The following is a 16,591-nucleotide window of genomic DNA, read 5'->3' as shown; positions in this document are numbered from 1 at the left end:
TACGATCACGGTGAGTAATGTATCCCATATATGTTTATATGTGTATATATATATATATATATATATATATATGTGTGTGTGTGTATATGTATGTCTATATATATATCTATACATATATATATCAGATAGTATCTACATACAGAAAACACTGATTCCACAAAATCTAATGTAACACCCTTATTCAGTCTCCTCCCATTACGAGCAGTCAGTCTCCATAGTTCACCATACAAAACTACAATTATCCATAGATAAGTGCACACCCTCTTATTATTAATTCCCCAATTCATGTGTAAAAACGCCACATAATTCCTTCCAAAGCAATAACCCTATTTAAAGGGTATATGTTCTAGACAAAAGACAGTATGTCAGAGTTCATTTATTTTATTCATTTGATCATACTATAATCATGGAAAACATTTACAAAACAACACATCAAGTAAATTAATATCACATCTATAAAAAAACAATTCTCAAAACACATATTGTCACACCAACAAAAAACTCACATCTCACATGTAATTCCTCACATACTCTTTCATCCCCATATATACAAAACACCACTCGTACTTGTGCAAAAAACGCAATCCTAATAATTCTGTTCAGTAAATCAGAACATCCCATCTATTTGGGTTAGTACCTTAATTGCTCAAAGTGCCTAGTTAACAAAGTTTTAAGAGTAAAAAACAAGGTAAATGTTCCAAGGTGGTTGCTCTTGAACACATATCAATTACCAAATTTTGTCTGTGTAAACCCAAGTTAGAGCCAACTCTGGGAGGAGTGGGCTCCATGGTGTTGTCGACTCGAGTTTCGGGCAACCAGGTCGGCCTATACAATTTCCGTCTGGTGTACCTCATCAGGACATATATATATATTACAAACAACAAACAGTTCTTTTAACAAAGAGAATTCAAGTTGGTGTGAATTCACTGTTGTTCAATGTTCAAAGGGTAATTTCTTTCGCTTTACACGGTGCCAGGTTTCTGTAGACCAAGTGTGTTTCCCGGAAAGCCACTTTTACCAATGAAGGAGGGCAAAAAAGAAAAAGGAGAGAGAGAGAGAGAGAAAACAAAGTTTACAATCCTTCTCTATAGTTTCCTTCATGCTGTCTTTTACATTTATCTTGGCTATTGTAAATCTAACAAACTGCTTTGTCATGGACATGCCACTAAATACTCTAGGCATGTCCTAATTTCGGGTAAATCTACCCGTATTTTGTCAGGTGAGACGAAGTGCTCTCCCTGAAATTCCTGAAAGGGAAATAACATTGACTCCCATTGGACGTCTTCCAACCCCCACCACTTTCCCAAAAGGAAACACAGCAAACAGACTTCATTTAGAGTCAAGAGAGATCAACGATGAAAGGTCAGATAAAAGAATGAAAACCAGCAAATGAAGAAATCAAAAACAGCCCCCACACTCTTGACCCGACCCATAGATGGCCCAAAAGTCGGAGAGTGTGGGTGAAATGTACTGTTCCCCAAATTGACCGCCATGAGATATGTGATGGCACATCATATTGGATAACCAAAAACTATGTTCTCTCACCCAAGGTGTGTTGACTTCAAATCTAGTGTCTTCATGCAGTATTAACAGGGCTACGCCAAGGAAAAAGTTCCTTCTTAGTTAGGATGTTATTATATCTGCAAATACAGACATATATACATCCTGTCAGGACATTGTTATCTGAATTGTTACAATTATCATGGTTCTGTCTAAACGATTGCACCATAATATAACAATGTGTCACAGAGCCCACATTCCTAATGCAACTACATTATGGTTTACCTTGCAGATATATCCCTTTTCACCAAAGTATTGTTTTCTCCCAGCCAGGTTTAATACGGGCCAGTTGGCTCAGGGGGTTAGGGCCATTGACGCGTGATCCCTGTGTCCTCCACCAAATGGGCACTCTGTGTATTTAGTGTCTCACACTGATAGTGTCTGCAAACACTAAAAATTAAAAGAGAGACCAAAGAAGGGAAGCCAATTAACAAAAGGGATTCAAACCGCCAAAGAAATCGACAAGGAAGAATGAGGTATACTGAAGCACAATGGAAGGGCAAGAATGAAAGCACACCCTAACTCGAGTCTCAGTCTACCAAATTCGTTGGACAATGCCAGCTGTCTGTGCCTAACGTGGAGTGCAAGGCCCCCAGGGACGCAGCAAACCGGTTGCTGCCCCCCGGGGGGACCCGCCCACCGCGGTGGCCACGGCACATAGTCGGGTCTGTGAGGAGACACACTCCCGCCAAAGGATCATGCTTGCCACTAGTGCAAACCCCATCAATAAGCAAGAATGAGGGCAAATATCAGCTTCGGTTACAGTTTTGCCAAATCCCATCATAGTAGGGCTGAACCAATGGAGCATTTGGAACAACCCCGCCGGCCGTGTGTGCCGCCGCAGAGCGCAAGGCCCCCAGGGACACAGCAAACCGGTTGCTGCCCCCCAGGTGGACCCGCTCATGGTGGCGGCGTGGTACACAGTCGGGGCTGTGGGAAGACAACCTTGTGCCAGAGGATCAGATCCACCGCGGAATGCTCGCCACTAGTACGCCCCCATTAACATAGACCCCATTTACTGGCCGAGAACGGTATCATCCCACTCTTACCTCATGCAGTTGCTTGCATATTGACCCGCCGTGTGGGATCCAAGTTCCTCTGTGTTCGACTGCCACTAGATGCCGCGTCAGGCCGCCATTTACGCATTTTCAAAGCAAAGCCACGCCTCCATGCGTCATTGTACGCTAAACACCCCTTAGGGGCGGGAATTTAGCCTGACTACGGGTGTGGATATGAGCCGCCAACAAGACACAGACTAGGTCCTTCCTTCTCTGGTCCATTGTATAAAGACTTTTGGGAAGTAAGTGCGTGCAAATAACCGAGAAGTGCCCATCAGGGGGTATGGGGAGAAGTACAGAGCCCACTGTTGGTAATAGTGGTGCTAGTACAAAAAGAGATAAGAGTGTCTTGAAAGAAATGTAAAATGCGCACAGTATTGATATGCACAAAGGAAAATCTCCAAAGTGACTGAAAAAGAGTTCGAAGCACATGTGCCACATATATAAATGACAAGGTACTTGTGCCCTTGTCTCAACCCGGGCTCTCGATGCTGTCACCCAAGGAAGAGGGGGGGTTACCTGTTTCCTCTGCTAACCACTGTGTGTGGAATGTAAGCAAATACATTTCTGAAAAAACACTACTGAAAAAACATGTGGGGCCACCCAGGAGGAATAAAATCTAATAATTAAAAAACACATATATTTAAATGCACAAACTTTACTCAAAAGGCCCACTGATCTAATGCTGGCTAAGGGAAGTCTTCCATGTACTTAAAGGTCGATCGCTCTCGCACGCCCCAGGAAGGCCCCAGGGATTCTGGTCCCAGTCAGAGCACAACCATATTTATGAGGAATACCAAAAACCATATAAATCTGACTGGATCAACAGAGAAAACCAAAATACATCTCATGGTATGGATAACCAAGATGTTCGATGGTTATAGGTCCCTTGTAGGAACTAAGGCACACTAACATTGCATTGTTAACATTGCAGCAAGAAGGACCATTGGATATCATCGTTAAGGCCAATTTCATGGGTCCTCAATCTGTAAATCCAATTTTGCTCCAGCTTGGTTAACCTATGTTTCATGGAGTATTGGCTGTTGTCTGGTGCCAACTGATCTATTATTATCCAATGTATATCATCCTCCGTGTGGTTTTCTGCAATGTAGTGTTGAACCAACAGTGCGGTACTACATTTGGTACGAATACGTGATCTATGTTCACCTATCCGGATAGATGCCTTCCTTGTTGTCATACCTCCATATAGTAGTTTGCAAGGACACCATATAGCATAGGTGACATTGCTAGATGAACAATTAGTGAATTGTCGAAGTTGGCAATTGAAATGGCCATGTTTAAACTTGGTGGTTTTTTAAGTCAAATGGCACACACTACACTTACCACACGGATAGTGACCCATAATTTGTTCTTTGCTGTGGCTCCTAGCAGCTCTGAGGCAACGTAATCATAACTACACAGCCACTACTGTGGTTGTGTAATATATATATATATATATATATATCAGATGGGATCTACATACAGAAAACAATGATTCCACAAAATCTACTGTAACACCCTTATTCAGTCTCCTCCCATTGCGAGCAGTCAGTCTCCATAGTTCATGCATAGAATCTGCAAAGTGCCACCTGTTGCAGAAGACCTCTCTTAGAAAGATGGTTCTGCAAGGGTGTCCAGACATTTGGTCGACCTAAAACTGGTCGAATGACATTTGGTCGACGCAATTTGGTCGAAAACCAAATGGTCGAATTTTTTTTTAATAATATATTTATTTTTCGGGTTTTCGTTTTTTACAAAAATGGGTTTTTAGAAAAAAAAAGGGGGTTGGGGGGGACCCCCCCCCAAAAAAAAAAGGGGGTGAAAATAAAAAAAATAAAAAATTCGACCATTTGGTTTTCGACCAAATTGGTTCGGCCATTTGTCTGGTCAACCAATTTTTTTCGACCAAATGTCTGGTAACCTTCTGCAAGCCCTGTGGTAATGACCTTCAGAAAGCAACCTCTGCAGAGTTCCCCACCCCTCACCCCTAAGTCAGTCTCGACTATTCCAAATGACAGTGTAATTTATCAATCTGGTTTAATTCTTAAGAAGAGAGGGTTGGGGGGGGGGTCATTTTAGCAAAGTAAAGCGCATGATCGTTCTCGCAGCTGCCGTCGTTCCCGCGCCTGTCCTCCCTTTGTATTAAACCTACTGTTGTACAATGTGCTCTTTTATCCACAAGTTGGATGTTTCGTCGAGTTCTTGCCTCAGTGCCACATTTTTAAGATATAGCGCTTTCTTCAAGAAACATAGCTGGTTTTGAAGCTTCCATTTTACTCTTGTCAGAATTGCTGATCTAGCAGTTTTCCAAGAATAACTTGCAAGACATCCAGGTTGAGTTTCATGATATCCATCAGTGGTTAATTTATTACATCCTCAAAATCTGATTTGTTATGGATATGACAAGGTTCTGTTTCTCTCAATATAGTAAACTCTGTGAGGGATGAAGTATCATTTCCTCTCTCCTTCCAATCTGGAAACCAGTTGCTTTTTATAGGTGTTGTCATGGCTTTTTCAAAGTATGTTTGCTGGATCTGATGTGGTGAGACCTCCCTGTTCCTGGGTGCGCTCTGTTTCCGATCTAGAATGGGTAACACAAATTGGCAGTGTAAGGGTGCAGAAGGAGCAGACTGACACACAGCTGGCACAGTGATATAGACTTTTATTAGTAAAGAGAGAACCGAACTTTCCCTGCCTCAACTAAAACACTAAGGGTTTGGTCAGAATGTCTGTGTAAGTCAATAGTTTGCTGTCTTGTGTCAAAAAGCCTACTTCTGTCCCTTACATTTAAGACTAAAGATAAGGTAGACTTTCTTGGTCCAGAAGAATTACTCCCTTGTTCTGGAATGAGAATAAAAGTTCACTTCCTGGTGTTGGTTCTTCTTGGGAGAATGGTTCTTTCCCCGGGTCAAAATGGTCCTCCAACACAAGTTCCAGCACTTTTCTTTAGCAGACACACTGCTTTATCATTTAACACTTTGTAAAAGAAACTCTTTTAATCTCTGGTTACTAGGGGAATTACTCCCTTCACCTGGTCTTTCTTGGTTACCAGAAGAATGCCTCCCTTCTCCTGGTATCTTGGTTTCAGGGTTTACCAATGCCAGTGTTAGTGCCACCCTTCCCCCAGCCTTTCTTCCACCTGCTGTACCACAGTTCACATAACCAGGGGAAATTACTCTCTTCAGCTTGGCCTCTCTTTTACTTGGTTTCGCAGTCTACAACACCAGGGGGAGTGACTCCCTTCTCCTTCCCTTGGCTTCTCTTGTGTTTGCTGTCCCGGTTCACAACAAAAAGGGGAATGATTCCCTTCCCCCCTGGCTTCTCTCATACTTTAGTTTTGGCAGACCTGCTCCACTCTCCTACCAGGTACTGCCATGAAGAAGATGACTTTGGATGGATCTTCTTTTGTGGGTATGGGTCCCAGACCCTAGTTTCTCTATGGCTTACTTCAGGCAGACTGGTCCACTCTCCTGCCAGGTACTGCCCCAAAGAAGATGATTCCTCTGGCTCTTCTTTTGTCGGTGAGGGTCTCAGACCTGTGGGTGTGCTGTTTCCCAGGGATTCCCTCATCACCCCTGCTCGGTGTGTTTGCAGTCGTTCTCAACTCACTCACACCTCCCACAACCCCTTCAGCTTCAGTCTTCTCCTAGTTTGTCTTGTTCACTGACGGGCTGCGGCAGCTCTGCAGCATGTAGTTTCTCACGGCGTGCACGTCTGCACTGCGCACACCGTCCAGGCTCCTTGCACACCTGGACCTTTGACTTGCCAGATTTCCGTGTGGTCCTTCCTCGGTTGGCCAGATTGGAACCTCACGGCTCCCTTGGTCACTTCCCAATCAGCGGTCTCTGCTTTGTTCTTCGCCAAACCGCTTTTCTAGCTCGTGGTTCTTCCAGGAAGAGCTTGACAGCCCGCTTGAGAAAAAAGTAAGTCCTCCTTCCCTTTTTATAGGACAGCTTTTTGGGAATGGGGCTTTAAAGTCTCAATGAGGTGATCTTTGTGCCTCCTTGGCTCTTACTCGTCCCAGTACTTTCAACCCTTGCTATCGTAGTAGTCGGTCTTCATTTCTTGCTTTTCCTTTGAGTGCTGTTAACAGAAAAGCTAGAATTACTTAACACGTCTGGCTCTGTCTCCTGAGCCCATGCACAGCTGCAACTTCAAATTCCTTACCATAGAAGACTGCCTTTTTAGTGTCCCTTTCATCAGCCAGGTGAGTGAATGAACTTCAGGATCTGTTGACTGGCAGGACCTATATAATTTTGTTTACAAACAAATGATGTTTAGGGTAAAGCCATCATTTCTACCCAAAATGAACAGGGTTTCACATTACTCGATAGATACAGCCCCCAGTTTTCTTTCCACTGTCTCATTTAAGGCAAAGGAAATGTTACATATACTTGATCCAAAGAGAGCCGTTAGTTTTTACATAACCAGGTGTGACAAACATCGTTATGGACGGACAATTGTTTGTGGCCTGTGGTCCGCCATCCAGGGGTGGCTGTGAAAAAACAGACGATCTCCAGATGGATTGTGACATGGATCAGGATCTGCTACAAGGCAGTACCCAGAACTCCTCTGGAGGAAATTGATGCTCTCCACCAGGGGTTGTGCGACCACCATCACTATTTTTTTTAAAAAGGGATCCAATACAAAGGATCTACAGAGCGTTCACTAAGTTTCCCCAGCATACACTGGAAAAGCATTTCTGAAAAGACCCGGATGCAAGGACTTGAGACCTTGTTTGGCTGAGTGGTAGTGCAGCACGTCTTCGGATAACATCTCTGTCCTGGTAGCTTCAAGGCTCCCTCCTTCCATGTTTTTGATTACTGTTACTATGGCAATCTTTCAAAGGTATGCAATCTGCAGAGGAAATAATGCAGTTTAGAAGAACCTGTTGCATACCAGTAACATTTATTCTGATTGGTACAACGTCTCCTATGCAGATTCCATAACTGCCTGTCTTCCTCTCCTCTGTTGCCTCAGAATGATCCCAGTCCACCTCTGGTGGCATGTTTCGGATAAACTCCTGGCCTCAGGGTAGGCAGCACCACTTATACCTTGGCCACAAAGTATATACTAGTGCTAGAATTGGTAGAGTGGTACCATCCGGCATTGTCAGTGTGATTCATGATTTTCCATGGGTCCAGCCTGCTGCCTTTTTGTCATTTCAAAGATGAGGAATCTTCATAGCAGATAGCGTGTGCATCAGATTCAGCATTGCATGTAAGGTATGTAACTTGTTCTTTTCACACTAACTTCAAAGGTTAACGCAAATCATGTTTTTCTCTGACTTGTAGATCTGGAAATCTTGATTGCAGCTGACGAACACAAGCCAGCCAAACAGCAGTATTGGATTCACAAGTTAATTGTATCTGCTTTGGTTTTAAGTTTGGATCTGCAATCATATTGTCACATGAGCTATTGCACAGCGCTATATTTTATGACTCATCAGACAAGGGCTGTCTAAGGCAAATTGTTCATCTTTACAAAATAAAATCTTTTTGTCAGTGTTATGGATCAAAGGCTACAACTGACTGCATGTATGCTTTTCTACTGCAGAAGATGTTGCTCCTGCTGACCCCCCTCCAACTGTACAAAGTGTGGAAGACTTTGTTCCTGATGAAAGCCTGGACCGCAGTTTCTTGGAGGACTCAACCCCTCAGAAAGATAAGGACAAAGTGGAGTCCCGCCGAAGACATGACAGTGACAGGTGAGAGAACCGCACAGACAAAGTAACAGATGGTGATCATTCAAAGCTGCACGGAGATTCAACAGTAGGAGGAGGGGTATTGCACCCAGACTGGTGGTAGGTGAGACTGTTGCCTCTATAGTCCATTAACGAGTGCTACACTAAGGCAAAACCTATATGGGAAGGTATGTCGGCTGGGAGCAACAGTTACAGGTTGAAAGATTTAACTCTTACTACAGCAGTGACCAACCATAAAGTTTGTCAGTACAAGATAATAGGACAAAGAATGCAGACATTGCACTGGTAAGTTTCACTTTTCATTAGTCTGCAGCAGAAATAGGTCAAAGTACATCTCAGATCATTAGGTGATGTTTAATGAATTGCCAAATAAAACAATCAGTTCTAGCTTTAAAGGAGTGTGTTCTTTTGAAAAAGCATATAAACCAGGATGCACTTTTGAACTGAAAAGCAACCGCCTCATAACAAAATAACATAACTTAGCTAATAGCTTTTTGTTCATGAAGCAATGTTCAGTACTGGACCTGATGGAAGGTTAAAATGAGGTGAGTTAGAAAGGGTGAAAGAATGGGCGTGAAGAGACAAGAAATCAAAGAGAGTAGGCGAGGAAACGAGATGGAGGTGATATGATTCTACTAATGATTTTCAAGGCTAGTGACACTGTTTATCGGCAGAACAGGGTCTGAGGAATGCTTTAGTGGAACAATCAATTCCTAAACCTTTTTTTTTTTTTTTTTTAAACATTTTTATTATTTCAACCAACAAACAATACAGACCAAATATACAATACAAAATACCGTAATACAGTTTTGAATGTGTGTCGTATGCAATTTGATCTCCAATCCCCAAACCCACCCCCCCTACGAGCCCATCAAGTCTGTTTGCTCTGTGTTTGCGCTGCGCGGTGTGGTACATTCTCCATTGGAATCCGCCAAATCTGCCATCGTTCCAAACAGTTCCGATATCAATGATTTCCAAGCCAACAGGGTTCCCACCTCTTCTCCCCCTCCCACCACACTGGACTCCTGCCATACCACGGTCTCTGCTTCCGCCCACTTTTGCAATTCCTTCCACCATATCTCCACCTGTGGTTTATGACAAGCCTTCCATCCCATGGCAATCCTCCTCTTAGCCAGCACGTATGCCAAGTCCTTCAGTTTGTTAACGTGCTTCAGTTTTTGCGATCTAGGGAACCCCCCCAATAGGCAGGCCCATGCTGACTCTACCACCAGCGTGACTCCTTTGTCCGCCAGTTTCGCCGCTATCTCGCCCCAGAAGCGCCCAACCACAGGGCAGGACCAAAACATGTGTGTCATGTCTGCCTGCTCTTCATTGCACTTGGGACATGCCTGTCTGCCTGCATTTTTAAACCTTGATATCCTCAGGGGCGTCATATACGCCCTATGCGTAATGTATAATTGTATTTGTTTCAACCTAGCATTTCTCGACACCTTCTGATGATACCACAAAGCCCGCTCCCACATCCTATCTTCCATCGGGGCCCCCACCTCAGTTTCCCAATCTAATCGAAGTTGTACTGGTTCTTTACCAATCTTAAGCATCAGCATTTCATACAATCTTGAAATCTCGTGCCCTCCCTCTGTCATATCATATATAGTGTCCACGATACCATCCGGCTCTGCTTCGAGTATAGTTTCGGGCCAAGCCCTCTTAATTTCCCACACTAATCTATGATATGTCATATATTGACCTACGTGTAGACCTGTTTCCTCGCCCAACGTTTCCCAGCTTATGATGGCTCCCTCCCGCCAAACATCTCCCACCGTTGCCAACCCCGCTGATTCCCAGTGGGTTCTAATTCTCCTCCGCAGTTGCTCATCTCCTTTCGCCAGCGCCACCAGCGGTATCTGCGGGGAGCACGGAGCCGGGATTTTCATCATCCTGCACGCGCGGCGCCAGATCCTCCACCCAAGCAACATCATTTTGGGGCGCCCCTTCATGTCTGTTTCAGATAGCCAGATCATTTCCTTTAAGTAAAATGGGGCGCAGTCTGCACTAAACAATCTGAATTCAGGGGTACTTTCATCCGAGAGCCATTTAGCTACGTACTGCAATTGGCTCGCTATATAATAGGCCTCATAATTGGGGAGCCGTATCCCCCCTTTTTCATAAATGTTTTGCAGTTTCCACAATGCCATCCTGCACCTGGTTCCTTGCCACAAAAAGTCCCTACATATACTATTAAGCTTGGCAAAAAACTTCCCAGGTATGAGGTGTGGAATGTTTCCAAAAAAATGCAGGAGCCTAGGTAAAACCACCATCTTAAGCATTGCGCTACGCCCCATCATGGCTAGCGGCAGCTTCCCCCAAAATTGCATGCTTTTCTCGATTTTCCCCACAGCTATCTCCGTATTGTGTCTATGTTCTTGTTCAACCGTATGATACACATCTATCCCAAGGTACCGAAAGGTAGCAACAGTCCAAGGAACTTGCAACACCGGCAGCTGGTCTACGGGGAGTCCCCTATAGTTACCTAACGGGAAAATTACAGACTTCTGAGGATTCACAGCTATCCCAGACAACCCCGCATACCGATCCATAACCTCCAAGATATACTGGAGATTCTCCTCTGGATACTTCAGATACAACAACATATCGTCTGCATATAGAGAGATCAAGTGTCGCTCCCCACCCACCTCAATGCCTATAGTGTCGTACTGCTGTCTAAGGTATATGGCTAAAGGCTCCAATGCCAGTATGTATAACATAGGGGACCATGGGCATCCCTGTCTGGTACCTCTGCCTAACCTCCATCTCTCTGAAATAACTGCTCCCGTCTTAACTCTGGCAAGCGGCTCACTATACAACATCTTCGCCCATCTGACATATCCGGGCCCCATCCCATATTCCGTCAAAGCCGACAGTAGCCATGGCCACTTGACGGAATCAAAGGCCTTTACAGCATCCAGGGACACTACCGCCATGTCACCCTCCTTATCCCCCGCCCATTCAATGACTCGATGTAATCGCCTGTGATTGTGAGTTATGTTCCTGTTGGGAACATAACCCGTCTGATCCGGGTGTATGAGCTTGTCTATGACTCTTCGCAGTCTACTCGCCAAAACAGCCGTTAGTATCTTGCTGTCTTGATTCAGCATTGATAGCGGTCTATAGGAGCCACAGCTGTTCCCAGGCTTATTCGGTTTAGGGAGCGGTATTATGACTGCTTCCCTTAGCGACTCTGGCAGCCGTCCCACCTCAAACGCTTCATTTAGCATATTCAGCATCGGAGGGAGCACTTCTGCCATGTATGCTTTATAAAACTCGCTCGGGAACCCATCCGCCCCTGGGGTTTTACTAGTTGGCAATTGTCTCACCACCGCTTCTAGCTCCTCCAAAGTGATTGGTGCATCCAGCTCTTCCCTCTCCTCAGCACTTATCCTGGGCAGACCTATGTCTTCAAGCGTTTCCTTTATTCTCTCTTGGATATCCTCCTCAACATCCCCATACAGTTCTCTGTAATACGTGGCAAATTCCTGATTGACTCCCTCCTGGGTATCCGCCACACTTCCGTCCTCCCTCATTATTGCCCTGATGGTGGGTCTGGGGGTTTCGCTCTTATATAGCCATGCCAGGAGCCGTCCTGTTTTGTCCCCACCCGCGTGCTGCCGCTCTATGTATTTCTTATAATTCAGTTTACACAACCTATCCCAGCACTCTCCACACGTCTGCTGAAGTTGAAGTACCCGCTCCGCATTTAAACCAGTATCACCCCCCTCCTTTTGCGCTTTCTCCAAGTCCCTCTCAGCCTCTTGTAAATCAGCCAGGACACCTCCCTGCAGGCTATGGGACTTTGCTATGGCCACGCCTCTCAACACCACTTTAAAGGCCTCCCATAACGTGCACGCCGAATCTACGCTGCCCGTGTTCTCTTCAAAGTAATTTATGATCTCCTCCCTCACCTCTTCTTTAAACGCGGGATCTTTGAGCGCCTCCGCTCGGAGCCGCCACGTCGGGATCCTTGCCCTTGGAGGGCGATATTGCCAGCTAACAACCAAGGGCGAGTGGTCCGACAAGACTCTCGCTTTATATTCCGCCCGCACCATCTCCGTTATTAGGCCTGACGTAGCGAAGACATAATCTAGTCTAGTGGACAGCTGTTGCGGGGCCGAATAATGAGAATACTGTCGTTCTTGGGGGTGCTTCATTCTCCATACATCAGTCAAGTCAAAATCATTGAGCAGCGCTTGTAGCACCCGTGCCGCCGGGGCAGGTTTTTCCCATTTCTGATCTGATCTATCCACCCTTGGATCTAATACACAGTTAAAGTCCCCCCCCCAGAGTACCGCACTTCCCATGCACATACCAAGTTGAACACTCAGGGTTCTGAAATACATTGCCGTACTCTGATTGGGAGCGTATGTATTTATTACACTTATCTCTCTGTTCTCTACCATGCCCCTGAGTATGACCATTCTCCCTTCCGCTTCAGCAATTTCCTGTAACACATGAAAGGGGACATGCGGGGCCACCCAGATAAGAACCCCTCTAGCATAAGCTGAGTATGTCGAACCCACCACCACTCCTTTCCATTTCTTCCTAATCATTTCCAGTCTCTCTTTCGTCAAATGGGTCTCTTGCAACAGCGCAATATCTATTTTTTGTCTTCGCAAGTATAGCATGACCTTATTTCTCTTCAAATAACTGTTTAGACCCCTAACATTCCACGTAATTATTTTAAGGTCCCCCATGGCTTGTTATGATTTCCGCCTCCATCCCACTCGCGCAATCCACTGCTCGTACCCGATCTCGTCTATTTAGGCTCGTATCCCAATTCAAACTCCCCTTAACTTCACACACCCCAAACACCCCTCCCCTCCCGTTATCCCACCCAACCACACCCAACTCCCCACACCTCCCTCCCCCCATTCTCCCACCTAACCCCCATATCCCTTTCCCCAACTGTTGCCCAGCTCCATCCCTGGATCGCAGGCTCCCCCGCATCTAGCACTTTCCTGGCTGACGCCTGTACTCGATGCCCCGCGGGGTGAGGCCGCCCTACTGGCTGGCCTACTAGTACTAATACGGGGGGATAGGGTGCCCACATCCTGTCGCTCCTGATTGCTATAAACTCTACACGCTTAACTATACAATTACCACATATATATGCACTTCACTCTATTCAAGTCCTCGTGTGCGCCTACGTCCATGGGATCTGCTTCCAGCGCCGCCCGTACCCAGCACTACCCCTTAGCCATAGCCATCCCCCACAGTTCTATTGGATACCCCTTGCACATCCTGTCACGCTACATATAATGTCCCCCGCCACTTATCGTGTTACTCTTGCGCTTGATCCGCCTCCTGCTCCGGACAACCCTGCAGGTCTAGCCAGGTCGTCGCTTCTTCGGGCGTGTGGAAAAAAAACATCTTGCTCTTATGTATCACTTTCAGTTTCGCGGGATATAGCAGCATATATTTGATCCCAGCCGCACGCAGCCTTCTTTTGATCGCCACATAGCTGAATCGCTGCATTTGGACCAGCATTGTGTAGTCTGGATATGCCGTGATGGCGCACGACGCCCTCTTAATGGTTCCTCCTTTGCGGAAGTATTCCAAAATCTTCTCACGATCCTTATAATTCAGTATTTTAGCTATTATAGGCCGGGGGGGAGCCCCCGGTTGTGGCTTCCTCATGAGGGCTCTGTGCGCACGTTCCACCGCAAACCCCTGCGAGAGTTCTGCAGCCCCTATTTCTTGTAAGAGCAGATTCTCAATATAGTCCGTCGGGTCCCGTCCTTCCTCTCCTTCCTGCAGGCCCACCACACGAATGTTGTTCCTCCTCGCTCTCCCTTTAGCCTCCTCCGCCCGAGTCTCCAGATTGGCTACCTGTTGTTTGAGCACGTGGATTTCTTGTACGTTACTCGTACTAGTGTCCGTGTTGATTTTCACGGCGCTCTCCAAGCTACTTGTTCTCTCCGCCAGCCCCCTCACGTCTTGCCTCAGCAGGGCAACCTCTATGCCCACTGCGTCTATTTTGGCCTCTAGGGAAGTGCGCAGGTCCGACATCGCTGTCCCCCATGAGTCTCGCAGCTCCGTTATAGCCGCTAGTATCTGTTGTTTGTCAGTGGCCGCAGCGCCCTCCCCTGGTGCCTCTGCTTCTTTAGACGCTACGGCCGCCGGAGATTGCTGTGTCTTGGCGAATGTTTCCATCGTGGATTGCTTAATCTTGGTTCTAACCCCAGCCCCTCGCCCCGACATCTTGCAGCTTTCGTTATGTACCCGGGTTGCAAGTTCCGAGTGGGCTGTGTCCTCCCACGTATCCGACGTGCCACTGCGTCCAAGAGACCGCACACCATTCACAGCTATTATGCCCAGCTTTGGCTCAATGCCCCTGTGTCTTTTCTATGTTGCAATGGCTTATCTTCCGGGCCAGCGAACACTTACAGCATCCCCTTCAAAGTGGTTTCGCACCCGGTGTCAGGATGCCAGGCTGCACAAGTGCCTATGTCCTCGCACTGCAGGCCCTAGACCCTTCCGGGGCCTACTGCATTACCTCAGTTCGCCGTGGTATGCCCTTCCATGCGCCGCATGTGCTCATTTAAGCCCAAAAGTTTCCCGTGGCGCCCCACACCAGCAGTGTCCAACTTTCAAAAGCACAAAGTATCCATAGCTTTCTAGCAGCCCGTTATGCCATGCACGCCAGGCATTCACACGCTCACTCAGATGTCCGGCTCATAGTGCGGGACCGATCATTCTCTGCCGCTCCAATGTCACGTGCCCGTTCTCTCTCATGCCTCCCGGTCCTCACTGCAGGGGGGTAGAAAGTTACCATCGGCACCTCTGCTCGTCCCGGGCGAAGTCTTCCACTATCGCCGGGATTCAAGTGCTGGGCATCTGTCACGGGGCCGCGCGCAACTCCGCTCACTTCAGGGCTTCCTTAAACCGCCATCGGGCAGCCCATCTATACCATTGCGGGCCGTGGCACTTGCTCGCCGGGCATTCCTTTGTTCACTGCCGCCGCCATTTTGTTGTTTACCATTTCGCCGCGCTGGCTCCCGATACAAAGTAGCGCATCTTCCGCTACAGTAACTTCAGCAGTCCGCCGGTGCGCTCAGACTGTGCCTGAACCGTTCACACATCTATCCATGTGCTCTGAGGTTAAGATGTTCTGTTAAAGCGTGCATTTTTCTTTCGGATCACCGCATCGGATCACGGAGCTCACGGATAGTGCAGCCTACTCCATGGCTGCTTGGCCACGCCCCCCTCAATCAATTCCTAAACCTTAACCAAGAATATGTCTGGGTAGAGGTCACTTAACGTTTCCAAATAGAATGTGATTACATGCCTTGTAGTAAATGCAAAACAGTATTTGAGTTTAATGCATTTAAGTGCCCTTTCAAAAGTATGACATTTTACTGTATGTCTAACTTTTAGAAACTATCCCGAAGCTGCATCCTCCTGCTCTTAGTCCCACTCGAGTTTGAGGCTCCACCAAAGACTTTCACATAGCCAATTATGACGCCCGCTGCTGCTAATGTTCCTCCATTACCGATTGATGAACAACGTAAAGATACTAAATAGACATGCCAGATATTTTGCCTGACCAGAATTCACATTCAGACGAAAAAAAAAAATCCATGTACTTCTGTTAAATAATATAAATAATTCATGTCCGTAATTTAGATTGATTTGGAGCAAATAATGTAGAGAATGATGTAGGAATCTGGCATTTTCGCACAACAATCTCAGGAGGCAAAATTATTTCAAAACCATTGTCTGCTATTGCGATCCAGAATGAGATGTTGACCATGTCATAGCAGATTTGGCAAAAAAGCAATTCTTGTATATGTACTAATAGAAAAAAAGTTGGACCTCCAATATGGCATGCTTTCATAAAAGAACATTTGTTTATCTTATCCTCCTACGTAATGTCATATAGTTCAGTCAGTAGAAATAGGAGTATGTGTTCCCCTAATATATCTCCTTTGGATAGAGAGAAGACATTTGTTGATTAATTCTATTGGTAAAATATATTTTAACACTTTTTTCCATATGAGAGAAGTGGAATTATGCTATTTTGGCCAGTGCTAATTGAAAACATTTGTAAAAGTTAGTTTTTGAGGACAGTTCAGATCTGCCGTTCAAGCACTGGTCCTTTCCTACCTGGATGGGGGCAGTGCCCTTCTCGAAGGCCTCCTGTAGTCCTCCTGAGAAGTGTCCTATACGCGGCTGCAAGCCTCATCGAGACCTTCACTGGCTCCCACTGTACACACAAATCGCCTTCAAGTCTTGTTGCATCATCTATCAG

At 46.1% G+C, this 16,591-nt stretch overlaps 1 protein-coding gene across 2 annotated transcripts in view; it reads left to right on the top strand.

Moving 5' to 3' along the window:
- RABL6 (RAB, member RAS oncogene family like 6) overlaps nt 1-16,591 on the top strand; it is a 931,527-nt gene that overhangs the window by 521,544 nt on the left and 393,392 nt on the right. For both annotated transcript variants that reach the window (XM_069609758.1, XM_069609759.1), the window contains one exon: nt 8,175-8,325. In XM_069609758.1, the coding sequence (XP_069465859.1) occupies nt 8,175-8,325 (151 nt within the window). The remainder of the gene's footprint in view (nt 1-8,174; nt 8,326-16,591) is intronic.

Source organism: Ambystoma mexicanum, chromosome 8 (genome assembly GCF_040938575.1).
Source record: "Ambystoma mexicanum isolate Mex_15411 chromosome 8, UKY_AmexF1_1, whole genome shotgun sequence".
NCBI lineage: Eukaryota > Metazoa > Chordata > Amphibia > Caudata > Ambystomatidae > Ambystoma > Ambystoma mexicanum.
Note: the sequence above shows the minus strand (reverse complement) of the source record. Positions and strands in the feature narration are given on the sequence as shown.